Source organism: Vanellus vanellus (assembly GCF_965231255.1).
Source record: "Vanellus vanellus genome assembly, chromosome: 17".
NCBI classification, from domain to species: domain Eukaryota; kingdom Metazoa; phylum Chordata; class Aves; order Charadriiformes; family Charadriidae; genus Vanellus; species Vanellus vanellus.
The window spans coordinates 5444250-5471241 of record NC_138922.1 but is presented as its reverse complement, the minus strand read 5'-3'; the positions used below and the strand labels follow the sequence as shown (position 1 = coordinate 5471241).

General features: G+C 47.3%; 2 protein-coding genes across 5 annotated transcripts in view; one reads left to right on the top strand and one right to left on the bottom strand.

The window, feature by feature from the left end:
- Positions 1-1463: 1463 nt before the first annotated feature.
- Positions 1464-26129, top strand: LOC309678867 (urotensin-2 receptor-like; the record flags this gene model as incomplete). 4 transcript variants are annotated; one of them, XM_082492044.1, is made up of 3 exons in its annotated part: positions 1464-2630; positions 3159-3191; positions 3318-3611. In XM_082492044.1, one exon carries the CDS (start codon positions 1464-1466, stop codon positions 2577-2579), a length of 1116 nt encoding a protein of 371 aa, XP_082348170.1. In that variant the 3' UTR covers positions 2580-2630; positions 3159-3191; positions 3318-3611. The 4 variants fall into 4 exon arrangements, with proteins under 4 accessions (XP_082348170.1, XP_082348171.1, XP_082348173.1 ...); XM_082492045.1 differs by having other exon boundaries at positions 3156-3191; XM_082492047.1 differs by lacking the exons at positions 3159-3191; positions 3318-3611 and adding an exon at positions 26088-26129.
- The window catches only part of OGFOD3 (2-oxoglutarate and iron dependent oxygenase domain containing 3), a gene marked incomplete at its 5' end in the record, with an annotated part of 44271 nt that continues 43230 nt past the window's right edge, over positions 25952-26992 (bottom strand). Inside the window, one exon of the mRNA XM_082492048.1 lies at positions 25952-26269. Within this exon, the coding sequence (XP_082348174.1) occupies positions 26133-26269 (137 nt within the window). The 3' untranslated portion in view covers positions 25952-26132. The remainder of the gene's footprint in view (positions 26270-26992) is intronic.

The following is a 26992-nucleotide window of genomic DNA, read 5'->3' as shown; positions in this document are numbered from 1 at the left end:
ACGGAGTCCGAACTCCAAGCGAAAAAAAAAAAAAAAAAATCTCCATCTCAACGCCTGGATCTAAACTTTGCAGGGCGATGGCTGAATCTGATAAAGCAAATCCCTGCCTGACAATAATTCAATTTAGATTCTCCTCCCTCACCAGCATTCGAATCGTGTTTGAACCAGCTACTTTATTGAATATAGCTTTAAGCTTTTGGAGAGCTTTGGACAGAGACACGTACATTCATGAGCAGTACTGGGTAGGAAAGCAGAGTTACACGGGTACGTATTAACTGCGCAGCAAATTACAACCAGGCAGTCAATACAATGTTTTTATAGGGCTGAATCCTGCTCCTACCAGTCAACAAGTTTCACCACTTTGTAGCATGCCACAGAGAATTAGATGACAGTTTGCACAAAAGCACTTTGAGGAGGGATTAAAACAAGCAAATAAACACGTAGCAGTCATTTTAGCACTCTGGGTTAAGGGGAAATGTTTGAAGGCATAAAAGCCAGTTAATTCCTATTGGAAATCAATGGGAGCTGAGGAAATACAGCACTCTTGTACCCCTGGAAAGCTGTCCTTTCACTATGGATTGCCCTAATCTCTGCTTTCTCTAAAATCAGACGAAATGTAAGGCGCTCATTGATTTTGCAACTGTCGCCAGATTTCCTATATATAACTGTTTGGAAAAGTTGTCTGTGTAAACCTCATTCATCACCCACCGCTCCTCACCCTCTCCAGGTCAATCAGCTGTCACTAAAGCTCAAATTTAAATATGACCGCCACGTCGCCATGCTATTCAAAACACAAAGCTATTTCCACGAAGAAAAGAGGCTATTTCAGCCCCGGGTTTGTAGCCACCTCCACCTATCTCCGCACACACCTCAAACACGATGTGCCGTCTACCGGAGCAGCACCAGGGCCGCCTCCGGCTCTCCCTACCGCCCACCGGGATCCCTTTGCCCGACGATTCGGAGCAAAGCAACGAATTCCCGTCGCCAACGGGAAAAGCCAAATGACAGCGGAGGGGCCGGGAAAACTTTTTGGGAAGCTCCCAGCGCCCGCATCTGCCTTGGCGGGTTTCGTTTCGCGGGGGGGGTAGGGAGCGCCCCGAGTTGGCCCCCAGCTCGGGGACCCCATCTCCGCCGGGTCCCCACCGGGGTGTTGTGTCCCCCCCTTCTCCGCCCCGCTCCGGACCCCTCCGGCTGCCGCGGCGGGGCGGGGGGGGGGAGTCCTCCTCGGGGCCGCCCCCTGCCCGCCCGCTCCGCCGCGGTGGCGGACGGGGGGGGGGTAGAGGGGAGGAGGGGTGTCCCCTTTCTCTCTCCGGCCGCGGCGGGGGGAGCCCCGGCGGGGCGGGGGGCGGCGGCAGCCCTTCCCCCGAGGGCACCGCCCTGCCTCCCGCGGGGGGCGGAGCGGCCGCCGGCGGGGCCGGGAGCTGCGGGGCCGGTGCGAGGCTGCGGGGCCGCCGCCGCCGCCCATGGAGCCCAACGGGACGGCGGCGGCGGGGGGCAACGCTTCGGCGGCGGCGGCGGCGGCGGAGGGCGGCGGCGGCGGCGGTGCCCCCGGGGGCGGCCCGCTGCTCATCCCCTCGGCCTTCGGGACGGTGCTGTCGGTGATGTACGTGGCCGGGGTGGCGGGCAACGTCTACACGCTGGTGGTGATGTGCCACTCGGCGCGCTGCGCCGCCCCCATGTACAGCTCCATCGTCAGCCTGGCCCTGGCCGACCTCCTCTACCTCTCCACCATCCCCTTCATCGTCTGCACCTACCTGGCCCAGGACTGGTACTTCGGGGATCTGGGGTGCCGCATCCTGCTCAGCCTGGACCTGCTCACCATGCACGCCAGCATCTTCACCCTCACCCTCATGTGCACCGAGCGCTACCTGGCTGTCACCCGGCCCCTGGACACCCTGAAGCGGTCCCGCGGCTACCGGAAGGTCACGGCGGGGGCCGTCTGGTCGGTCTCGCTGCTCCTCACTCTGCCCATGATGCTGATGGTCACCCTGACCGAGGGGGGTAAGGCGGAGGGCAAGGTGAAGAGGATGTGTGCGCCCACCTGGAGCGTGGACGCCTACCGGACCTACCTGACGGTGCTCTTCAGCACCAGCATCATGGCCCCGGGAATCATCATTGGCTTCCTCTACACGCGCCTGGCCAGGACCTACCTGGAGTCCCAGAGGAACCCTCCCCACAAGGAAAAGAGCAAGAGATCCCCCCGGCAGAAGGTCCTCATCATGATCTTCAGCATCGTGCTGGTCTTCTGGGCCTGCTTCCTGCCGTTTTGGATCTGGCAGCTGGTGCGACTCTACAGCAGCTCCCTGCAGCTCACCACCCAAACCCAAAAGTGCATTAACTACCTGGTGACCTGCCTGACCTACAGCAACAGCTGCATCAACCCCTTCCTCTACACCCTGCTCACCAAAAACTACCGGGAATACCTGCGCAACAGGCACCGCAACTTCTACAGGTTCACATCTTCCTTTCGCAAGAGGGGCTCCAACCTGCAGTGCTCCTGGGGACGGTCCATGTCCTCCAGCAACCAGTACGACTACAGCTCGGAGGCCCTGGGCATGGCCACGCTGAAGGACAAGTGAGGAAGAGGAGGCGCTCCGGAGACACCAGGACCAGCAGAGCATCTGGCCAAGGTAGGGCTTTGGGACCCCTTAGCCCTGCAGGGTCCTAAAAACTCAATTCTGGTGGTCACTCTAGTTAGGGACAAGAAGTTGCGTGAACCCACGTCTTGTGAGATGCGTTTAAATTTCCACCTGGCTTAGGGCTGTCACTGGGGGTGCTGCCGGGAGCCAGCAGCCAGCCAGGACAAATTCTTCTGGGTTTTGGGTGCAGAAGGTGAGGTGGATACTTTATTCCTTTCTGCTGCCAACTCTTTTCACGCTTTGCTGAGTTTTGCCCAGCTCCAGCTCTGCACCGTTTCTCCTGTGTGGTTTCTCAGTGCTATCCTCAGGCTGCAGCTGGGTCAGATCCACAAAACTCTGAAATTGTCCTGGTATTGCTTAATTTAGCTGCAAGCCTCAGGTTTGCCCTTTACATTACCGTTGTCTGTTTCAGGAGTGTGTAAAGAGACCTTTAAGCCCCTTTTCCTACTTCCTGTTACATTATCGTGCACTACAGTTCCATCAAGCTTAAAGTCTCTATTTTAAAATTCATTGCAGCAGCACTTCGAACTCCAAGCATTCAAAAACCACAAGGTAAGCTGTCAGAAACCACAGGATTACCTAAAAAAAGCCTTGTAATTTTTTAAGGTTTCTACCTAAGTGATTTGAATTTGCCACTGATTTTTTTTTTTTTTTTAAAGTTGGTCCCTTTCTCAACAGGGCTTGAAAAACTGAAAATTTACCCCGGGAAGAAAGAAAAATGTCTTATAATCCTATCACTCAAAGACCTGAGGCTGTAAGAAAAGTGACTGAATCCTATATCATGAGACTCATCATAAAAGGGACAAATTTATTCATGACATTTCCTCAAAAGCATTTTGCCTCAATGTATTTGCTCATTTTCTTCCCACTTAGCGTCTCACAGTGAACCTTCACCACAGATACTAGAGATGCCTGTAAGCATCTAAACAATTGTAAAAACCTCCGTTTATAAAATAAATGCTGATTAAAAAGTGGACCGTCCTCAGGTTTGCCCTCGCGTGGTCTCTTCACCCCGCGCAGGGGGGGTGTATTTACCAGGGGAGAGGCTGCTGCATTCAGCTGTTCTCTGAAGAGCTCATGTATGTGGGGATGAAGTTGGGTTCAATATTCCTCTTTCCTTCTCTGGGACAGACTCCGGGGATAAGTAAAGCGCGGTACGAGGTGCATAAACTATTGCCAGCAGCTAGTGATGGCCAGGGACCACTGAAACAGCAGGCAGTTGCTTAAGGAATACTCATTTCCACTTTTCTTACGGCATACCCCGACCCCCGTCTGCTTGAGAGACGTCCCGCTCCAGCCCTGCAGTGTTACTGGGTTCCTGTGTCCTCGGGTGATCCTCTCGTGTCACACGCCAAACTTTAGGACACGTTTGTGCTAAAGCAGAGCCGCGAAGTGCCGACACCGCAGCCAAGGGCTGGGAGCAGAGAACGCAGCGCAGTACCCGCTGGGGTTTATGCTCTCAACTAAACAGCAGAAACATACACCCCTCAGGGCGCGTGTTGGGTGAAGACCAGGGAAGCAGGCTGCTGTGCCGGGAGTCGGGCATTCTTCTTATAGATGCAGTTGTTGGGGTGACGTTCAGGGAGGGGAAAATAAGTAACTCGCCTTAGAAGCGCTTGTACTGCTTTTACCCACAGGGCTGCCTTCGAAACACTGGTGACCGCTTTGTCATGACCCAGTATTGTGTAGACTACCAAGCCGGGTGGTATAAATAGACCTAACAGTGCCCGTTTCCTTACGGAACAGGGTGACTAGCACACAGTTCACGTTGGGAATTGGCAGGGAGAGTGGGCTTTGACAGTTTTTAGGAACAACTTTTCAGGAACTAATTCATTTTTTAATTATTCATTCTGAAGTCATTGTTACTTTTCCTTTGCATCCCATTTCCGAGGCTGGAAGTCACTCCCCTATAAGAATAGCAAAGATAAGATTGAACTCAAAAGGCGGTGTGGGAAGGTTGGAGTATGTGCGTCATCGGAGGGGTGTGCTGTGCCGTCCTGCTCTCGGGGAGCGTAACGGTGCGGCCGGACAGACATCCTGGCAGAGCCCAGCATGGCTGCATCCCTTCCAGGTGTTGCATGGGCCATTTGCCACCTCTGAGAAAAAAAAAATAAATAGTATTTCCTTATGGCTAGAGAAAGAAAAACCCACCCCGATTTGGATCCTGACCTGACACCGTACTGATGTGTCTTGATTTCCATTTCTTGGCCTGAGGAGAAGGTCCTTGGAAGGCCACTCACCCACCACAGTGTTTCCAGGCTGCTATAGGATGGAGGATTACCATGTATGAAATAGTTGCAAGGCGTAGTATATACCTATCAACAGGTACGTAAGGGGACGCAGGTGATGGAACAGCTGTAGAGGTATCAAAAAGAGTATCAGGGAATACACTTTCTGCTTTAAAAAAAAAAACAAAACCACACATTAAAACATCTAAAGCCAGTCTAAAAACATAGCTATTAATAAGAAAGGGAAGCTGAGAAGGAGTCCTGCCTAGAAAAAATGGGATGAAAATGCAGAGCAGATGAGAGCTACACTCTAACCTAATGTGGGGATAAGCAAACAGAAGGGTTTGATTTGGGGTACGTTTCCCAAGACGTCCCATCAGTCCCCAGAAGGGATTCCGCTGCTCCGCTCAGCGTCACAAACGGTGTGTAGGGGATGTGCTTTCTGTGCCACATGGTCAGAGCATTAAACATCAAAGGGTTGATGGAGGAGCACCCAGATGAGAGGTGAAACATTGGATATTTGTCACTCATGGGGTTTTTCAACCAGTATGTGCTCCAGCCTGGTCCCATCCCAGCGCTGCTCCTCTCTCCCATCAGGCTCTGATCAACCAGTACGAGGTTACTCTAGTGAGGGAACCAGTAAATTTGATGACCCCCACAAAGCATGTCATTGGGGTGGAGGAGAGCCTGTTTAACACGCAAAACCGGCCAGCCATGAGAAGGTGCTGCTGCGCGTGATGAATGACGGCTCTTCAGCAGCGCAGGAGGCACGACGCGGTGCAGACCTTCGCAAACACGGCTCCTCGGGAGCCGCTCGTACTCCCGGGGGCCGGAGCTCAATTTAAAAGATGAATTACATAAACAACGTCCCTCTTATTCTCCCATCAGAGCAGTCAAACTGCCAAAAGTCAGTAGGTTCGACCCGCTTCATAAACATCCCGCAAGAGCAGATGTTTTAACTGAGTTCCTCCTGTCTGCGGTTGGGCAAGCCTTGTCTCTTCTGGGTGTGCTCCTGTCTTGGAAATGAGAAGAGAGTCTTCATGGCTCTCCCTTTAACAAGAAAAGCAAATTAATCTGGCAGTTAGCTTCGGGAGGGGTTTGCTGCTGCCTGTCTACAGCACAGAGTCCTGTCCGGGGCTGACACAGCCTTTAAGTCACCCGGAAGCTTTGCCAGTAGCTGACCCAGAGTATTTTGGGGAGGGCGTTGGGTTGGGTTTGGTAGGATCTCGGTATTCCAAAGCACATTTCCCTGCGTGCAGCCCACGCAAAACTGCTGTAGAGCACCTCGGGCTATTTTCTCCGTGAGGGAGAGGTATTACTGCCCTCAACACTAAAAGGGATGACTCAGGACTCCCAAAACCATGAGGTTAAACCCACACCTTTTCTCCATAACCACAGAGGCTGCAAAAGGGTCTGAAAATCGAGATGGACACATAACCAGGATCCAGATGATGGGACTTCGCAAACTCTGCGTCTCTTGTCACTTATGGTAAATCTGCAGCGTCTCAGGCCAGGGCTGAAGTAACAACGGGAAAGTCAGTCGGGCTCTAACTGAGCAAAACGGGGTGATTTCCTTGAAAACAATTTTACTGAGGCTATTCTCCTGCATTCCAAGAAGGCGAGCGATGCGTACCCTGGGATCGTTTATCAGACTTAAATCATTGTAATCCTGTGGTTTCTAATGTGGGGTTTTTTTTATTATAAATGAAATTTCGCTGCAGGTTTAGTGACACGGAGAGTTCTCCAGCAACGGGAGAAATGGTAATTTTAGGGGAGGCAACAGCGTTTTGTTGTTGGGGCAGAGGTTGTCACTGTAAAACTCCGTATGTGCTTTACAAGGACTAAAATAGTTTAATCACTAGAAAATCTTTTCCAACACCCCTTAGGGTTTAGGGGTTTATGACCAAAAATACCCACCAACCCATAAACAACCCGGACTGTGAAAGAAATGCAGTTCCATCCTGAGTGCTCTTTCCTTCCTTTAATCTAAGGCAGTGTCTGCTGCAGCAATGGCAATTTTTCTGCTTTCACCTGATAGGAGAAAAACGCTGTTTTTTGTGGGACGAGTGAGACCGGTTGTTTTCCCCAGACACGGGAGAATCCATTTGAACCTTACTGAATTTTTGAAGACTTTACCTTCGCTCACACATTGTTGATCATCTTCCTCCTCACGTTTTAAAACCAAACCTGCCATGAACGCTCAAAAAGGCCCGCATTACGATTTCATCGTGGGTGCGAGCAAATGGTTAATGTTTTAACTCCTGGTTTAGCAGTCATTTTTGGTGCTCAGCGTGCGATTGAGTAGCAGGGCAGCCAGTGAAACAGAGGTGGTTTCATGACCGCTCTGTTCCTTGCACGGCACAAACCGCTCGGCTCGCTGCCCGGTTGCATTAAGCGAGGAGAAGAGGCAGGATGACTACGTTCGTCACCTGTTCCCCCCATCAGCACGGCGAGAGGAGAAAGTGCGTAACCCTCCCACCCGAGCCCAGCTCCTCAAGCCACGGGGGCGGATAACGCAGCACCTGAGAAATCCTCAAGGCAGCCCCAGAAATTCAGACGTCTTCGCCGGGAAGTTTGGCGGGTTGCGGGGAGGACGCTCGGCTCTTACCGTCGTATTTCTGAGTCCCTCTGGTGGCAGCAGCAATCTTCCAGCCGGAGGTCTCGGGAAGAAAATTTGCTTCTTAGTTTAGGTTTTTAAACGTAGCGGTGGCACGCAATCCGGGCACAACCTAACGACATAACAGCATTAATATCTTTAAAGTGTAATTACTACAACGTCTGAAGGGGAAAAGTCTGTTGTGAAGAGAAATCCTACCTCCAAGCGCTAACTTTCCTCTCCCACGTTTCTTTCTACGCCGAACGCAGAGTAACTGTGTTCCTGTCATTTTGCCCAGCGGGACGCTGCCAGCACCCACGGAAACACCCAGAGCCGGCGACTAACTACAGTTTAGCCCCGCTGGGTTGTTGTTTGGGTTTTTTTTTGCCTTATAATGTTGGTTGTTACTGTTAGTTTCAAGTTTTTCTGGGGAATTGGAGAGACGTGGAGTTAATTGCTGTGGTTTCTAATACGTTGCTTTGTCTTCAAAATTGTAGCAGCAGCCTTATAAGTACCCTTTAAAATAATTGTTATTATCATTATACAAGCTTTTTTGCCCTTTTTATGCAACGTATCTAAAACACAGCAGAGAGAAAGGATGTGCTCAGTTGGCAGCAAAGAGCCGGGGGGGGGGGGGGGGGGGGGGATGGCCCCGGTGGAGTTTTGTGAAAGCAAAGGGAGGAGATCGCTGCTGCCTCACTCGGTCAGACACCCAACATTGAAAGAAGTTACGGAGGTGTATTAAAACCCTAAATAGGACAAACATTAAAAGTTATTAAAAATTATTAATATCTCTGCTCGGGAATCCAGCTTTCTGCCCACAGCGAGTTTTTAGCGCGCTGTGTATCACCCTTGGGGGAGACTAACTGCATCCTAGCTCAACCACAGCTGAGCCGGGTGATCCGCACTCCCAACTACAGCTTTCCTGTCCCCACAGAAAAGGTTCCCAATGGGATATACCAAAGCAAAATGGCTGCAATGGTCTCCTTTTTTTCCCCACCCATGAAAGGGACAATTAAAAGAGGAAAGGGAGAAATTAATCCTGAAGAATTCTTCTGGCATTTAGGCTCTACTTTTCTGGTTCTCTCCATTTATAATTTAATTTTTAATTTAAATGAAACATTTTTGTAAACGCTCGAAACGCTTCTACAGTGAGAAACAAGGTAAAGAGTTAAAAAGCATTCACTGAATTTATTAGAGAAGGCTGAACTGAATTGTGGAAAATCCCACCCAAACCCCTCCATCGAGATATCCGGAGGGAAAGTAGTAAATGAGTTTGTGCAAAATCAAACCATCCAGCAACAATGGACAACCGTGCTTGGCGGAGGGTACCGCTCTAAAACCATAGCGGTGCTAATGCTGGAGAACTAAAATCTGCTAAGTTTGTTTCAGCTTGTTTAGGCCAGTGTCTCTCTGAGCTGTCGCTAGCCTTTCCTCCTGCATTCCTGTTAGGATCTTGAATTCAGCTCCTGAATTCTTAACTAAAACCAAACATGATTTCATCCAAACAAAGCAAAGGAGATGCCTGAAGCTAAATGTGGTGTGTCCATAAACACCGCCTTTTGGAGACGGTTACCGCTTCATATACGCGCTCCTGCAAACCTCACCATTTGATGGGACATCCATCAAATTCACAGTGCTTCTAAGGCCTTTTATGTTTTTTAAATATCAACTTGACATTTGAGAACCACAAGGCTGGCTCTTGCGAGAAGCCTCCCAGGAAAAGGCACTGCGTAGCAATTGCTTCTCAGGCAACGCTGAACTTCTCTTTTGAAAGGCTGGAAGGATGGAGGAGGTTAAGTAATGCTAAAAGGGGAGAGGCAGCGGCGCTCTCGAGGTCACACGTGGGGAGAGGACACTTAAACCTTCAGGGACATGGGGGTCCCAGCAGACAAGCGGAGCGCGGCAGTAGGCAGTACCGGCTCCTGTGCTGAGCTCCTGCAGCATCCTCGCTTTGGGCAGCGCGGGCTGACAGCCACCTCCCACCAGCGCACTGCTCAGAATCCCAGGGACTTCTCTGATGTAAATTGAGATTCTGCTTTTTTTTTGTAACAGTTTTTTTTTTTTTTTAACAGTTTTTTTTTTTTTTTCTTTTATTTAACACTGTAGAAGGGAATATCTTACAGGACGGGCGTTATTATCAAATCAGCTGGAGCCCTAGTTACCTCGAGCCGCCACTTTTTGAAAGCAGCGTTCTGTCCCCGGGCAGTGTTCGGATTAAGGAGCGGCAGCAGGACGAGATGGGGAGTCTGCAGCAGCCGCCTGCCTCGTGCCTCGCGGTACCAGCGCTTATCTGATCCCACTCAAGTGCATATATTTATCTTCCTTCGCATCACCTGCTGGTGGGGACTCACAGGCCATTCATCCCCAAAGCACTAGTGCTGTTGATAAGTAACCCAGGCAGGCTTAGAGCAAGATAGCTAATAAAATCCAGAAGAGATTTACAAGGGTTTCGATGTTGGAGGCTCCTGTCGAGGCAGCACTCGCCGTCGGAGCTGCAGAGGGAGACGATCTGAAATGGGGGGGAGGGCAGAAGTCCTGGCGTCTCGTACGAAATCACCGCTGACTTGCACTGGGACCTCGGGGAAGTCGCTTATTCTTGTGCTGCTGGTCATTAACTGCCTCGCAAGCAGCGACGCTATTTCCGTCGTCTGCACAAGGGTTTTAAGACGTCACTGACGCGCATGAAATGTTTTGGGATCCTTGGATGAGAGGTGCAACCTACAGAAGGGAAAAGCTGTACTTGTAGGGAAAACTTAGGGTTTGGGTTAGCTATTAATAGTTGAACAGAGGAAATGTTTGTGTACCAAAACTCCTCTGGTTTTGATTAATGGCAACGAGTCAGCGAAAGTGATCAAGTAGCCCACAGCGGTGCTCAGCCGGCTTCGCTGGGAACACGGCTGAAATGAGTCTCCTGATGAAGGCATCATCATTTCAGCGCATCAATACCCTCTCTAAAGCCCCTCCTCGGGTGAGAAACAATAGCAGGAGATACAGTAGAGAAGCAAAATCTTTCTTCTTTACTTCCTGGGAGCCTCTTCTTCCCCACGCCGTGGGTTGGGAGCACTGCGGGCAGTGGAGGTGACGGCAGGGCATCCCTCCCCGGCAGGGCATCCCTCCCCGGCAGGGCATCCCTCCCCGGCAGAGCCCATGCCGCAGCCTGCTCTAAGGGCAGGATCTTGGTGCAGGGGAGGCTGAACAGAAAGAATTATCCCAGTGCTCATCACCGATTGCTAAAGGCAGCGGAGCTTCCCTGTCATTTTGTCATTAGCATCTTTTTAGAATGATTAAATCTGTCGAGGAACCTCCGCCTGCCTGAGGCACAGCACGAGTAATTCCCAACAACAGAAGCAGAGGAAATAGCAACCCAGGAACTTCGCTTGGCTGTTTTCATTTGTTTGTTTGTTTTAATACAAAGGCGAGTTTATTATGGCAAACATCTCTCAAACTTCAAAGGGCTGCCTCTGTTTTTGCAGCAGCTTGGCTTAGGCAGGATGAGAAAGTGAAGCTCCACAGCCGACGGTGCCCGGCGTTAGGGGAAAAGCTCATTGCAGAGCTGGTTTAAATGGGGGGGACCACAGTGGAGGGATGGGGAAAGAGCTGGAGCATCACTTGGTCTTTTACCTTCATTGATATAAGCGAGTATTTTCTCCACCAGGCGTTGTGTGCCCTGGGTATTCAGTACCTACCTCTGTTATTCAGAGAAAAAAAAATAAATTAAGACATCTTGGGTTTAGTCCAATAAAAGACAAGAAAAAACTTTATAACTTCACAGCCTCGGGAAACTGTTTGTATGTCCCCCAACTCGAGTCCTTGTATTTGCAGCCCCAGAGGGACGAGACGGGGCTCGGGCGTGGGGAAAAAGGCTTCGGCAACTACGCTACCTGCAAAATGCCAAAGTGAAATAGTTAACGTGTCACACTGAATTAATTACTCCTTAACGTGAGCACAGAGAAATTGCTTTAGGCTGAGAGGAGGCATGGGAAGGCAATACCACATCAGCTTCGTGCCCCCTCTGATGATCAGCCTTTACACCTGGTGTGCAATGGACACCCCGAGGGGCTCCGGAGGAGCCCACGGGCAGTGGCGGCTGCCGGAGACCGACGCTTTCTCAAAGTCTCCCCCCCGCCCCCCGTCAGGATCTCGGTGCAGAACCAGCGCTTGATCCGACAGCCACGCGCCCCGTTGGAGACGCAGCCGAGTCCCAGCTTGACTTCCGCGCAAATCCCCCTCCCTTCGTGCCCCGTTTGCTGTGCTGCCGAGCACAGGCGGTGCGGGGGACTCCGGCTGCGCGCCCCACGCTCCGCTCCCGCGGTGTCGGGGCAGAGAGAGAAACGGAGACGCTCATTGGCCCAAGCCCCTGAGCTTAGATCTCAAGAAAGGCATCAAAGCAGCATCTTAATAAGCATTTTTGTCTTCTGTCACATTCTTCAGTAAATGTTTATCTTGCAGAGCTCTGAGGCGCGCGTTTCAGGCGCGGTCTGTGGAGGGTCTGTCTGTAATTACAGACTTCACCCCAGGACCTGCCTTAACGACTGCGCGTTCCCATCCTTCTCCATAGACGGAATCTCCTGCCCACCTCAAAGAAAGCTTTAAGAGAAACATCATGGATCAACATGACTGTTTAGGTTATTTGTTCAGTAGAAATATGTGCTTGTTTTTAGCACGTTGCTGTCTTTGGCGTTCTTACTTTAACGTCATGATTTTTTTTTTTTTTCCTGTCTCCACATGTTCTGTCCTTTCTTTGCGTTACGTTTCCTCCTCAGCAACAAGTTGCAGCCTCTCCCAGGGACTCCGCTTCCACCCTCGCTTTGCTCCAAAGCGAAACCCATCACCCGTCAGACCCGGTGTTACCCCAGAGAGAGTTTCGAGGCTTTGGGGAAATTTCATACCTCTTGGGTTTCAGATCTGCCGTTTGAGGTTGCCCGCAGAGAAGGCAGAAGTCTCCATTGATTTGCACAACCTAATCAGAAAGCGGGCATGTTTCTGCAAGTGCGACTGCTCTAAGCAAATCCTTCAACTACATTAGAGAAGTTATGTTTATATAGCTAGGAGTAGAATTTGACAAGCTTTTCCTTTACTGTTGCTCCAGCTTCAACCCCCTGTCACCTCATTTAGGCTGGTACATCTGTTTTTGCAGCCGTGTGGTTTTAAAGGATTAAGCTGTTTTACTTTATCGGATTGGTGTTTTGGTTGGGTTTTTTTCCCAGTCCAGCCAAAAATAATTATTTCTTCACTGCCCACCTCCAGGCAGCTAAACCAATGCAACTGATAGGCCGTGAAAAGAAATAGTTGTGAAATCTTCAAATGCGTTTTATAAATCAGGACTTGGGTGAAAAGCTTCAATGCACTTGAGCTCGTTCTTATTTAAAATGTCGCTCAGACCAGCAAATGGCTGGATTCCCAATCCAACAACTTTTAACCCCCTGCAACTAGAAATATCTATAGGACTCGAGTACTCAGAGGATTTGGGCTTTACCTTCTGTTTTGTCCTTTCCGGTCAGTGAGTGAGGCAGCAGCTTCCCGCTCCAGAGATGCGCATTCACCCCCAGGGAGGTTCTGTAAAGCTTGCGAGGCAGAATAACCAGCGGGAACCTTTATATCTTTGCCAGAGCGCCCATGAGAACATACTACTGCAGTTTCAATCCACACTGCTAATTTTGATGGTGGATCTTCAGCCCGGAAGGGACTACACCCTTAAGGCCTCAGCGCGGGGCAGCAGTTTTCCTTAGGTGGCCTCTGCGCCTCTGTGGGTTTTTTCCTGTTCAGTTTTCAATTATTTGACTCACACTTCATGGACTTCATTTCCCGGCACATTAACAGCTGGTGGTTGCGACGGCTGCAGTTGGCGAGGGCAGTGCCTGGAATGGATAGTAATTACTCGCTGAGCTCATTATAATTGTTCAGTTATTGAATAATTTGGAAAGGCAAGCAGGGGGAATATTTGGTTAATTAAGAGCTCGTTTAATCCCTGCTAAATTTAGCCTTCCAAAACAGTGCTCACCTTCCCCGGATTTGAAAACCTTTGCTTCCCCACAGTGCCGGGGGGGGACGGGGGGGGGGGGACACAGGACTTCTTCGACTTCAGCCATCAAGGTGGCAGGTGCTCTTGGCCCCGCGGTGGCATGGCTTTGGTCCTTACTCCCCGCAAGCTCCGACCCTCCCGCCTTTGCCTTCCCGGGCATCAAGATCTCTCTGAAGCTGCCATCAGGCTCCAGCGAGATGTTTAATTAGGAACAGCTCACCCGTAAACACTCAGGCACAAATTCTCATCCGATGAAAAAAAGTGTAGCAAAATATAAGCATCTAATAGAGCCCCGTAAGTACAAGCAGGAGAACGGCTTTCGAGCCCTTGTCCCTTCTCCGTCGCTGCTGATCTAACGCAGTCACTGGGCACATGTTTCTTCTGTTTGAGTTTTTTGATAATTTAAGGCTCAGGAAGCAAGTTTATCACCCAGAGGATGCTTTCTGGAGCCTGGACTAACTTCCAGGGGCTCTGGGGAGTCTGCGAGGCAGGGCTCAAGACAAAAATAAGCATTTACAGCTTATTGTCACGTCTTTACTGTTGCACCAAGAACATCGAGTGTCTGTATGAGAATTCAGGCAGGCTTGTAACTGAAAGGATTTTGAGGAGTTTTGGGGAGAGCTTTGAGGGAAGGACTTAAAAGGGAAGCAGCATTTGATTCAAGATGAGCACAACTTAATTTTAAACAATTAGTGAACAGATTTTGAATAATTAATTTGCTTTGGGCTTTTATCCTTTGTCCTAGATTAATTTTACACATGATATCTTTCATGCACAGTGCCAGCCGGGTGTGACTACCACCGCAGATACACCCACGGGATTTGGCTGTCCGCTGGCGCCCGCTGGTGAAAAGGGTCCCCTCCTCCCAGCCGGGAAATCAACCTCAACCACAGATGTTCAGAAAGGAGGAAAAAAGAAAAAGCAAAGCCTTGAAACCTTTGCCGACCACAGGCAGATTTATCCCCTTTGCGCTTCCAAAGGGAAAAACGTTTAGAGCCTCCAAGAGCTAGCGGCTCCTCCGATCCTGTCTGCAGTACGCACAAAATAAGGAGGAGGAAGAGTCCATAGTGACCCTCATCCTTCACAATGTGCTTCAGACCAAAGTAAACTCATTTTTGCTGTTAGGGAGAAGACATTAGAATAAGCCAGATCTTGTACGTCTGGAGACGTACCAGTCTTTTACAAAGGCATCCATGAACTTCTGGTATTTTGCTTTTAGTTTAAATGCTGCAAAAAAGGAAAATTGTTTTTAAAAAGGTTTTCCAGGGCAAACTCTGCAAGGTAAATTCTGCAAAAACAGAAGAGCCGTCAAAGCAGGTTGATTTTAAAACCTGACAACCTTGACAGCCTCCTTGCAGCAGCACGAAGCCACGTCACTTCTGCAGTTACCCGTGGTTACAAAATCGTTGAATGAAACGGAAACCAAACCTGTCGAGGGTTGTAACTCTCAAAGATGCAGAACAAATGATCTGGAACGGTAACTAGTCGAGTACTCCACTGGGTCCGTAATTGAATATTTTGCCAAACTGCTCCAAATTAATGGAGCTCATCCATTCTCTCCAGCTCATCTGGGCTGCTGAGGAGATGAGGAAGCTCCTGGTGGGATCTAGTTGATTATTATTATTTATTTATTTTTTAAATGAGGGCAAGGCATAAGGCAGCTCTTCAAGAGATCCCGTGATTTCAAGGAGAGAAGTGTTATGGGATATTCTCTCCCTGCCCCCATGGAAAAAGAATCAAGTTAACACATGGGCTAGAATTACTGTTTTCTCTTCAATTAGTAATTTCTTCTATATTAATAAGGCTGAGACATCTAATTTAGCAAAACAATTAAACAGTACATCAGTAAAGTAGCCGCCTTAAACCAGGCAAGTGACTCCACTTCATTCCCCCCTTAGTTGCATGGGCAATACATACTTTATGCCCTGGAGGGTTCCTGCTTGTGTATTCGGGGCCACTTCCACTCCCAGGGCTGTGATTTTTAGGGAGACCACGGCACAGCGGAGCAGGTGCCCCCCAGGCAGCGGGGCCGGCTCCTGCTGCCGCCCCACGCGAGCGCTCAGCCCGGGGACACCGCGGCTTCACCCCCACTGCCAGACAGTCACCGATCCGATCCTCTTACCTGTCGGGCCAAGGAGGTGGTATTTCATCAAAGTGGTTCCTTAACTGAAGTTTTTCTAACTACTCGTCCTGAAATGTCCTGATTTAAAGTAAGGCTTTAGGCAAAACATTTCTGCCAACAAGCTTATCGAGTTCCGGGGGAGCTTTAAATTTAAAAAACAAACAAACAAACAAACAAAGTCTGTTTTAGCCATTCAGTCTTGCCTTTGTGCTTTCCGACCCTTCCTGCTGAGCATCTCTCAGGGTTCTGCGCGGGTGTGCCCCTGAGGCAGCCACACGCTGACTCCCTTCCCCTAAGTCTTCTGCTGGATTTTGGAGGTTCTGTGCTGGGAAGAGGACGGCAGCAATGCTCTCACCATCTTTTCTTCCTGCGAAGCGCCCCTGTCAAAGCGTCTTTCTGCAGCACACCAGGGTAGCATGAATTTTCTGCCTCTCCTGTCAGCCTCCTTTCCTTCCTGGTACCCGAGAAGCTACGAAAAGTCGACAGCTAGAGAGTCCTGTCAGCAAAGGATGGCTGGAGAGGTGCTGCCAGCTGATCTCGAGTCTCAATACTAAGTGAAACATCTCTAAAAACTATTTCAGCCTCTTCTTGTGAAGGGCTCCCACACTCTGCTGGGGCCAGCAGTTAGTTTTACCTTTCCCCATCACGTGTAACCGTGGGATACCGGTCCCCATCTCGTGCCGTTTGGGATGTTGGACCTCACTGGTCAGCACTCGCCGTGACCTGGATTTAGCATGTGCTTCTTCTCAGCACCTCTTCAGCAGCAGGAGGTCTCACCCTTCCCATCACCTGTAATGTCTTGCCCAGTCCCACAAAAGAGCCCAAATATTATCTCCCATTCTCCCAGAGAGTCTTTTCTGCTGCCACCACCTCCTTAGAGTCTCCAGAGCTGGCAGATGTGTCCCCCCCATCCCTGCTGCTGACTTCATTTTGGGCTTGACAGCCAGAACACCCCGTCCAGCCCCCGCTGTACCCTAAACCCTCTGCTGGGGTGGTCTCTACCGCCCACCTGGTGAGGGGCCGAGGGACACAAGGGCTTTCTTGGCTTCCTCGGCGGGAGCACGTGCAGTCAGAATTCTTGCATCAGTTTTACTGCTTCTTCCTGGCATAAACTGGACAAATTGACGGAGTCCGGGCCCCGAGGATAAACACCATCTCTACTGTTTAGAGTAACCGTCTCCTGGAGGGAGAATTGCGCCGGGAGCCGAGAGCGGAGCTGCGCCGGAGCGCGGGAGGCGGCTGCAGGCTGGGGGCACTACCCCAGCGGAAACCTTCCCCGGCTATCAGACACAAACGGGAGCAGTCCCGAAGGAGGATCAAGACTAGAAAAAGTCTGCAGCGAACTCCAGTACCATAATAACAATCTTAAACGTACTTGGCAGAAGTACAGGACCAGAAATCTTCACCTGAGTCCCCTGTGAACGTTCCTGCCCAGGGCTGGTTAAATACCAAATACCAAACACCAAGGGGGGCGTTTAGTTACAATACACCAATGCTGCAAAATGCTCAGGTTTATGGAATTTTCATATTTCAGCTTACTTTCAGCTTTTTAGCTGTTTAGGAAGGGTAAATCCTCATGTGGTTAGGAAGCCTTCTTGGCTATTATCTCTAAAAAGAATTTACTTTAATATTTATGGTGAGGCTGGTACTTTTGAAGGAGACTGGGATTAGATAAGCCCATGAAGCGTTCTTTCCACACCTGCATTCTTCCCAACTAAAGAATATTTCTCAATTTCAAGGCAGCTAACTTAGAGACAGATTTTCACTTGTTGCAGTGATACGAACCCGAACCGCTGGCACGCTCCATGACCAAAGCTGGCTCAGATGTACACACGCTGTCCCCACCTGTCGGGGCCTTGGACACAACGGGAAGATACTTGTCTCCCGAGTGGTGCAGCTGGACTACTCAGGATGCTTTCAGCAAGCATGCCATCGCTATTAGAGAACTACAGTCTTACTAATTTCAAAAGATTTCGCAATGTCCTAGTCCTGTGCCAACCTTTATCTTCTCCGTACCCCAAACAAGCCCTCCCCAGCGCTTCGGCAGTGGCTGCGGGTGTCCAGAGCAAGCAGCGGCTGCAGCATTCGGAGACAGGTAAATAACCTTCTCCCCTGCTGCACGTCCATTCCCCACGTGTCCGTCCACAACTAGAACGAAAGAAAAATTAAGGTTCAGTAACCCTGTTCAGCTGATGGGCAGGGGAGAGGCGGACAATGACACCTACTTTTTAAGTTAATTGATCCACGTACTCATTCACTCCATTTTATTTGTTAAAAACAAGGCTTTAAGGCTCAAAGCTTGCTTTTTTTTTTTTTTCTAGTTCTGTCAAATGGTCTAATAAGAGGATATTGCTCTTCCTTATGACGCTTGCCGTGTTTGTAACTTTAATATACAAGCCCTTAGAAGCGCACACACAATTCCAGCACTGTTTCAGCTCCCGCTCCAGGGAGTCGGGTGAGCAGCACAGCTGCTGTCGAACGCCTTCACAAAGTCACAACGTCGGCCTGACCAGAAGACAGAGTAATTAATTTAGACGTGAACGTCTCAAGAGTACCTCCCTGTACAGCTCAGCTATGGAAAGGCTTTTCATTACTGCCCGTCTGTGCATGCTTTATGGCTGAAGGATTTAATTTAAGGAGAGCGATTAGGAAGAGGACAAGTTTTAATGGCCTACGCCAAAGCCCAAATAAAAGTCTTAGGTAGAGTCAAAACGTGCTTAACTTGCATCAGAAGTGATATTTTTTGCAGCGTGCTGGAATTCCCTGACTCACAAGCCATCTGAGGTGCTAAAAGCATTTAGAAAACAAAGTCAGGAGGTCTCGAGTTCCAGAGGTTGAGATGAAAACACCGAGGCTAAGAGGCAGCTGTGAAGACGGAAGATTTCAAGGCTCCTGGCACTAACAAACGCGACATGAGGGAGCGCCTTCATCACCTCCCGAGCCGCGTGCTTTAGCTGGGCGCTGCTGGAGAGGAGGACAGCCTTCCCGAGACATCCACGGGTGTTTATTTGGTGCCTGTGCTGAGGCAGAGGAACGCGATTCTTCCAGCCCACGCATGGTCTGAACGGCCGGAGATCTCCAACATACGTGTATAACTCCAGAGGGAAAGTGAGCAGGGAGGGACTAGATTTCCAGATGCTGTGCAAGCATGAGAAAGCAGAGTAGAACCTCAGTGGAGAGTACCGAGGAGCAGGTGCACATCCCCTACACCTCAACTAAAGCATTACAAAAATGAGTAAAACTGTGGCCTTTCTTATGGTTCTAAAACCCCCAAATTTTTCAAATAGTTTCTCTTTTTTTTTTTTTTCCCAGGGGGAAAATTTCTGCATACTTCTGTATATTTATGAATTCAGTCTTAATTTCTTCTTGGATCGTTTTCTTATTTACAGGTCTAAATTCTGCCTAGTGCCAGAAAAGGTTCAATAGACAGATGCAACACATGGAGGACACCATCACCTAAAAAAGTCCCAGTTGATACACAACATACATGCAGGAAAAAGCTTAATTCATTATTTTTTTAAGTAGATGGATGCAGCATGACTTAACTTACTTCAGCGTACTCAACATTCACTATTAATTCGAACAGAATCTGGACAGGATAAACAGCTTAAGTAAATGGTAGTGAGGAAGAGGTCCCGTTGAAAGTTTTGTGAAGGGTTTTAACAGCCAGAGCTTTGCTGCCTGAAAGCTCGCAGCTTCCAGTTCTTTGTCTGATTTGCTATTGAAACAATAAAACAGACTGAAGTTGGGGAGAAGCATCAGTTCAACGTTAATATGGACATTTCAGTGTGGGAGAAATCTCCCGTAGCTGCTCTCTGCCTAACACCATATTAAATTTAACTTACCCCTCTGCTTGACTCACTTTTGTTGCGATTCTTTTTTCATACTAGTGAACAACAGTTTATTTTGATAATATTCCCCCCTGTGCAAAGGAATACCTTCCTAATTAATTTTTATCACCCTTTAAAATAAAGAAACAAATGAGGGAAAAAAAACCCAAACAAACCACATTTACGGCCCACAGAACTTTCACAGTGAAGTAGAAGTAATCCAAGTGCAAGATCATTTTTGTCACTTTTGTGTTGAGAAGTGTGAGGACTAAATGGGCTTAGAGTTTGTCTGGTTGCACGGCAGCCTTTTCAGTTTTGAATCACCTGGTAAAACATGGCCTTCTTTTTACGGGGTTATTCAGTGAATCACATTTAAAGCCCTAATATGCAGAGAGGACACCCAGAACACGTCTCCTCTTCAGTAACATAAATCAGAAATACAAACGTTTGCCTGCTAGAGGGAATGCAAGAAACTACCCCCCAGAGCCAAGACACGCAGAATTGCTCCATTAGGACCTGCCCTTGTTTATTCCCCCCAGATTTAATGGTCTGGCTGGCAAGTTAATATGCTGAGGAGGTCATCTCCAAGGTGTGAATCCACCCAGAGACATTACCCTGGCACTGAAAAGCAGTCTCAAAAGAAAACATTGAGATTTTTTTTCTGTGGAGTCAGCAGCAAAACGTCCAGGCATCTACATAAACAGCTTAATATAATTGCATAAACTGAGGAACGAGGAGACAAATTCTCAAGATGTCTGTCCAGAAAAATCATGCCAACCCAGCTGGTTTTTTTTTTTTTTGATTGTTAACAAAAGAATAGGAAAGGGTATCCACTTCTAAAATTAGCTTTTTGAACACTGAAGGCCTCTTACAAGAAATTGCCAGAAACAAGTAACATGAACGCTCCGCAAATCTCAGCTTCTCTCTATAAATAAAATATTTCCTTCAAAAAGAGGTGCTATGGTTTCAGGCACGTGCTCCTTCTCTATTTCTACACCACTGAGTCTTCAGCTTGAAGTCTCGGGTGAAGGTCTCAATATATCTTACCTGGCAGCTCACAGATTCAACCCATCCAGACTCCTTGGGCAGCCTCGGAATTATCCAGCAGTAAACCTTGATATTTTGAGGTTTTTGCTTTGTTTGCGTGCATCTAAGGGTTACAAAAATAAAAGAAAATGGTATTTCCAGGCTGCTTTATTGATTTTACAGGAAGAACTATCCAAGCAGGCGTTTCTTGTTGTGATCCCGCGGTCTGATGTGCACACGTAGCATCCCGATAAAGTCAATGAGAGTTCACAGAGGAGCAGCTCTACCAGCAGTTCCTCCATGCAAAACAGTCACTGATGAGGAACGGCAAAAAGAAAAAATAAGTTCCTCTAGCACCTGTTTTGAAAATTCAGTACTCGCTGTCTACAAGTTAGCATGAAAGACAAGAACGCTCAACAGCAGGCAACACTGATCCCCCACCTTGTCATCACGTCAGCTATACAAGAAAACAGGCAAGATAGAAATAAATATGTCTGAAATAAAGGGTGTTGTTTCAAATATGGACAGCGCCTGTAATGGAAGAAAAATAAGAGAGCATTTGGAAAAAATGAACGCTGGAAAATGAAAAATCTCAAAAACTGAGCAACACTCGGCAGCTCCGCCTCTGATAGAAATTCTTCTTAAAGATTAATACAGCACATGGGCTAAAAGAGTTACAGGAAAAAGCTCGCTCCTTTTCAGTTCTAGCAAGGCAGCCTATGAACAAATAACAGACGGAGCTTATATACCCTATTCAATATATGCTACAGGTAAACGCTTAAGTACGCTGGGACAGAATTGAGAGAGAAGTGATTTGAGGGGAGATGGTGGACACAAAGAGAGATTGCGCAGTTTGGAAATAGGACAGTTATTTTCTTTGGACAGTCTGTCCTGAAAAGCTTTAGTACAAGTCGTCAGCACTCACATGGAAGTTAAAAAATGCCTACACGGATACATTTGGGATAAACTGATGATCATTAAAAGAGAGTTGACTGGCAGGTCTCAGCAAACACGACGTAAAATTAGCTTTCAGCTTCCTACGAAGGTTTACAAAAACGAAGATAAGGCAGAGCGTGCTATAGTTTTCCATGGTATTTTACGGGGAGTGACATACACCCACCAGAGAATTACCCACTGCTTTAGGACGGCTGCCTTAGCCGCATCTCCCGAGGAGACTGCCTTTCCGAACGAGGCCAAGACGATCAGTGCATACCAGAGCCATCTGCGGTTCACGAGAGACACAACTCTTCTGCTGCTCCTGAAACATTTGGTTGGATTTCCCCACAAGAGACTCAAAAAGGAAAGACCGGAGTTGTTGGGTTGGGTTTTTTTTTCCCTTGGGGGAGGAAAGAGGGGGAGGGTGGGTGGTTGTATTCCACCCCCCACAAGCCCTCCTGCAGCATTTCCTGGTTTTATTCCTAGAATTTAGACAGGACAAAAATATTGCACAAAGGTACGCGTGAGTCTGTTAGAGAGATCCAATTCACATGCAAACACCGCGTAAGGATATTTGGATGTAGAAGGAATGTGAGGAACTCTATATTAAAAAGTATTCTTTATTTACTGGGGAAAGGAAAACTATAAAGGAGAAATTCAAACGGACTAGGAATTGCAACTGAAGAAGAAACAAAACCACGTTTTCTTGACAGCATAGTTGTTATCAATGCGATTTCAGCTACACTTTTATTTTAATGTGCACATCATTACGTGCTACAGCCTTGAAAAGTACCCTGTTGAGATGCCGACCTTATAAATAAAAATAAATAAGACATGAGGCTAAATTTCTGCTATAAATCCAAATTAAAATCTTGTTGTAAATAGAGTATCCTGGTAAACATTTCTGGATGTGAAATTCATTAGCTGGAGCTCAGAATATTTCAGGTGGACAATACACATTCAGGAAAATCTCAATGTAAATCTGCCTTTCCAACCCTTCAGTTGATTTATGGGGAATTAAAAACCACAATGACTCCACAACTGGTTACACACTGAAAATTTTATACACAAGAAATGCCAAGAAGTCCACTCGGAGTTCCTAGAATCACGGCACAGGGGATAAATCGTTAAAATAAAATGCATGCTACAGGACTGAAAGCCAGGTTTACACTATAAACATAATCTGATCACATACCTGTTAAATTTTACAAACGTTCCTGATATTTCCCAAAACCTTTGAATGGAAAGAGAGTTTTAAAAGTAGCACAATGTCACAGAAGCCCTCGGGAAGCTGCGCGCAATCTCTTCACAGAGATTTCAAACTGCCATATGTTCCGTTTCCCCCTGGGACTTTGCACACAAGCTTTACCTTCCCTCACAAATATTTTTTTCTTTCAAAATCCTAATCAACATTCCCAGATACTTGTAACAAACATGCTGTCAGGTACAAGACTGTAAATTTGGTGTCCGGCCTTCGCCCCGATTCACACCGAACACGTTCCGACCGCTCTTTACTTCGTTTGAGCCACGAGGGCTCTTTACAAAGGCTCTGGCACAACTGGGAAACATCAAGCCAAATTCTGGCGTCACCGTGTCTTCAGTTAAGAGCACTTGTCGGCAGCAGCAGCTTGTTGTCAGCTTTGTGCTGGTTTAACAGAACAAACCCTGTCCTCGGCGTAATCGGAGTTCTAAGAAAGAGAGCGCTGCGTTTCCCAGTAACAGCAGCCGGGCTGAACCCGAAAGAGGACAGGGAGAAACGGAAGTATTTCAAATTCAGAATTCTCTGTCCAGAACTGGGAAGAGATACCCTTAATAAAAAGTTATTCAGGGTATTTAAGCGGATTAAAATAAATTAAGCCAGGTTTATTTCTAATCATCAGTGAATTCTGCAAATTCCACTCTGCACCAGGAACAGCCGCCTTCCCGCAATTACTGTCTTCCTGCTGGAGGCTATGTTCAGAATCTTTCCGATTGCACTGTACTTCCTAATTTGCTATTTAATTTCTTCATAGATCTAGAGAGTGCGTGGAGCAGTCCAGATATTGAAGCTTCAAATAGAAAAATCTTGGTTGGGACTGAAACATACGGCATATTGAATTATTATACTTCTTTCAAAAGATGAATTTTCTTACCAGGTGCAGCACACTTTTTTCCAGAAATTACGTTTGACAGGTTTGGCCATCATATTGAACACATTACTGAAGCTTAAAAACTCCAAGAGACAAAAACTAATTGGATTTTATTTCTGAACAATGGTCAGTTCGGCGCATGAGGGATGTGCCGTGTTTGGGAGATAGATCCCGTGTGTTGCACTTCAAAAGATGAAAATTCAGGAGGAGATTAGCTGAGACTTCCCCCACGGTCCAACCCGATCCCGTTGAGCAGGAGTTTATAGAGGGCAGCTCCAAAAGTACCATTTTCATTTGGTGCAACTCAAAGTCTGCGTGACAGACAGAAGGGACTAACAAACACTTTTAAAAGTAGCAAAACAACTTAGATGACAGTGCCGCAGAGCGGTGATAGGACTCACGGTGAAGTTAAGAATTTTGGAACCCAGGACCTCAACCTGGAGAACCCCAACCCAAATCCCCACAGGTCCATTCGTATTTAGATTCCACTGCTATCAGGTTTTTTTGTGGAAAAGGCCCTACATTTAAATCACAAGGTAATGTTAGGAATGAAGTTTTAAGCCAGTAAAGCTGATGATCTTGGTCTGCCTTCAGATAGACTTCTAACTTGGGTGTAATGCAAATTTCTCAGAATTAACAAGCTTTGAGACAAGTCTTTAGATATGGAACCCAACTGACTTTATTATTTCCTAGCATCCAGCCATTTTAATACTTCTCCCTCGTTAGCACAGACAAGGAAGCGGTTTTCAGGTTTGAGAACAAAGAAATGAAATTACAGAAGATTAACTTCGCCGGTGTGCCAAATGAGAACACTCACAACAGAACAAGTTCAAATGTCCTGTCATCATTCCTCTTTATATTGAACTTCAGTGTAATCCCCTCCCCCAATACTTATTATTTCCATAAAAGTGTAGATTGAAACAAAAGTGAAAACTGTATGCATAAAATTAAAAAACAAACAAAACAAAACCAAAAAAATCAAAGCACATTTCCAGATTTGGTGTTTCACAGAAATTATATAGACCATTAATACAAACCAACATGTTTGCTTCAGAATTTGATTGAGAAAAAAAAATTAGTTTTCCTACCACTTACTTATCAATGTGCTGACCTGCAAAAATCTTTGCTTGTAATAAGAAAGCAAGGTGGTTGGCAAGATTACGCATTTGTTTGTTGCTTTCTGTACTGCAAAGCAATCATCCCCTCTTCTCTGAAGTCTTTGCAATTCCTTATTCAAGGAACACCACAGACTAATGGTCGTAGTTAATAGGGGAAAAAAAAAAAAAAAAAAAAGTCTTCATCCTAAACTGAAAAACAGAAGTCCAAAAAGAGCTATGGAGAGACTTTCTGACAGAGATAAAACGTTGTTTTGGACAACATAAAACAAAGTATTTCACAACAGAAGATTTGTAGTTGTGTCAACAATAACAAAAAAACCCCCAACCTTCCTTCAACTTATTACATCTAGGCTCAATAAATAGAGGCTTTCAAGTGTTTTCCAATCAAGCTCCAGCTTGAGGCCATATCAGTTTAAAGCATAGGCGGACACCAGTTTCCCCTCAGACCCCACATGCCACAGTCTACTGGTCCAGGTGGAGTTTTGTTATGCAGCCTTCCAAGCAGCAAGCCAGGGTTTACAGGATGGAGTCTAAGGTGGTCAGACCTGGCAGATGGAAAACCACAAGAAAAGTAGCTTTTTTCTCAGCCGTGTCCCACCCAAACCCCACAGCCCTACCTGGCAGTTAGGCATCCACGAATCCGGAGGACTTGACTACCTCTGCCCAGCTCTTCTTTTTAATATTTACTTCGCGTACAGCATTACGTGGTCAAGCCATCTCCATAAAGAGCTCTTAATAACCCTGACACCGGGCTTCCAGCCAGGAGAATGATCATTTTCATTAAGACCCAAAGAAAACGAGGTGAGTTGGGAACGCTGCGTTCTGATCAAAGGGATCTAACGCAGCGACATTCCCTAGCACAAAGCATTTATAATCCAAAAGCAATAGGCTTTCTGGCCAACCAGAGGATCTTATTTCTGACTTTGTATTAACTAGTCCCTCTGTGTAGCAGAAAATATCTGTCTTAATTCAATAAAAAAAAAAGTTCAAGTAAGTCCCAGTAGTCAAACCAGAGGTGTATTGCCCACTAACGCCCATGCTAAGGAGAATACGTTCCTCTCAACAGAAGGTATGTTCAAAGTAACACCACTCATCTTGTAACTGAACAGACTACACGAACAGGTAACAGCAACATGGGGAGTCGTATCAAGACATGGTCCAAAAGATTTTTTTCAATTCTTCAATTTAAAAGATAAAAACAATTAAAAAAGAACCCACTCTGGAACTCTTCTTTGTAGCCTATCCCTTTAGGACACGAATACAAACCATTTTCAGAATACACCAAATTTAAGATGGTCTTTAAGGCACTCTTTGCAACATTTATGGAAAAGGTCATGTGAAAACAAAGTGTATTACAATATATTAATAGAGCTGGAAAATTGTAATTGAATGTGGGGTTACAAGAGACGTTATCTCCCTTTTTCCTCTCCTCTTGCAGGGCTTCTCTCATTCCATTTGACCTCATATTCCGTCCCCGGAGGAATTACATCAAGACTGGATCCCCAATGCCATGGTCTGGGTTGCAAGTGAAGGAGATGGTGATGGCATAGCGAGTGCCCCAGTGAACCTTTTCCACCCGATGAAGGTTCTCCGATCCAGAGGTGAAAAAGGAAACCCGGCCTGTAAAGACAAAGTATTTAATCGGTGACACGGAGTTTGCCACTCAGCTATCAGCTCTCTGCGCAGTGTTGCTGTTGTCTCAGTCCAACTGTTCCCAGGCTACCTGAGAGCCCACAGGTCATCACAGAGACAAACTGTTATAAGCTTCTGCTGCACTCTGACAGCTTTATGTACTGTTTAAAACGTACGTTAATCCTTTCCTTTGTGCTACAAAGCTGGAGACATAATTCCACCGTATCTCATAGTTTATAAAAGGCAGGAGGAAGCCAAGAACATCTGAGGCCAGTTCTTAGTTGCCTCAATTTAAAAAAAAAAAAAAAAAAAAGTGCCGTTTTGGTGACTGTCAGCAGAGTGTATCTATTTCCTCCCTGCTCCCCTTCTAGTCTGGGCTCTAGTTTTAGACCAAAGAAGGAGAAAGTACCACCAAGGTGGCAAAAAGCCTTCAGTGAAGAAATGCTCAGCAGGTTTACAAGCAGCTGTGGCAGCTTATCAGCATTGTACCAAGTATCCGCTATAGCTTTTTGTGCGCAGTCCGATCACTCCCTGTTCAGCCAGGTTGGAAAGTTATGTTTTAGACATATACAAATTAGTTTTCCTTAGAAAGAGCCACTGCATCAATGCATTGGCTTGGAAATTGTTTTATAGATGCAAGTGCTTGCGCCTGTGCTTCATCCCATCCAAACTTTGGCCATCCCCCTGCCTGGGTCTCCAGGCCTTAAATGG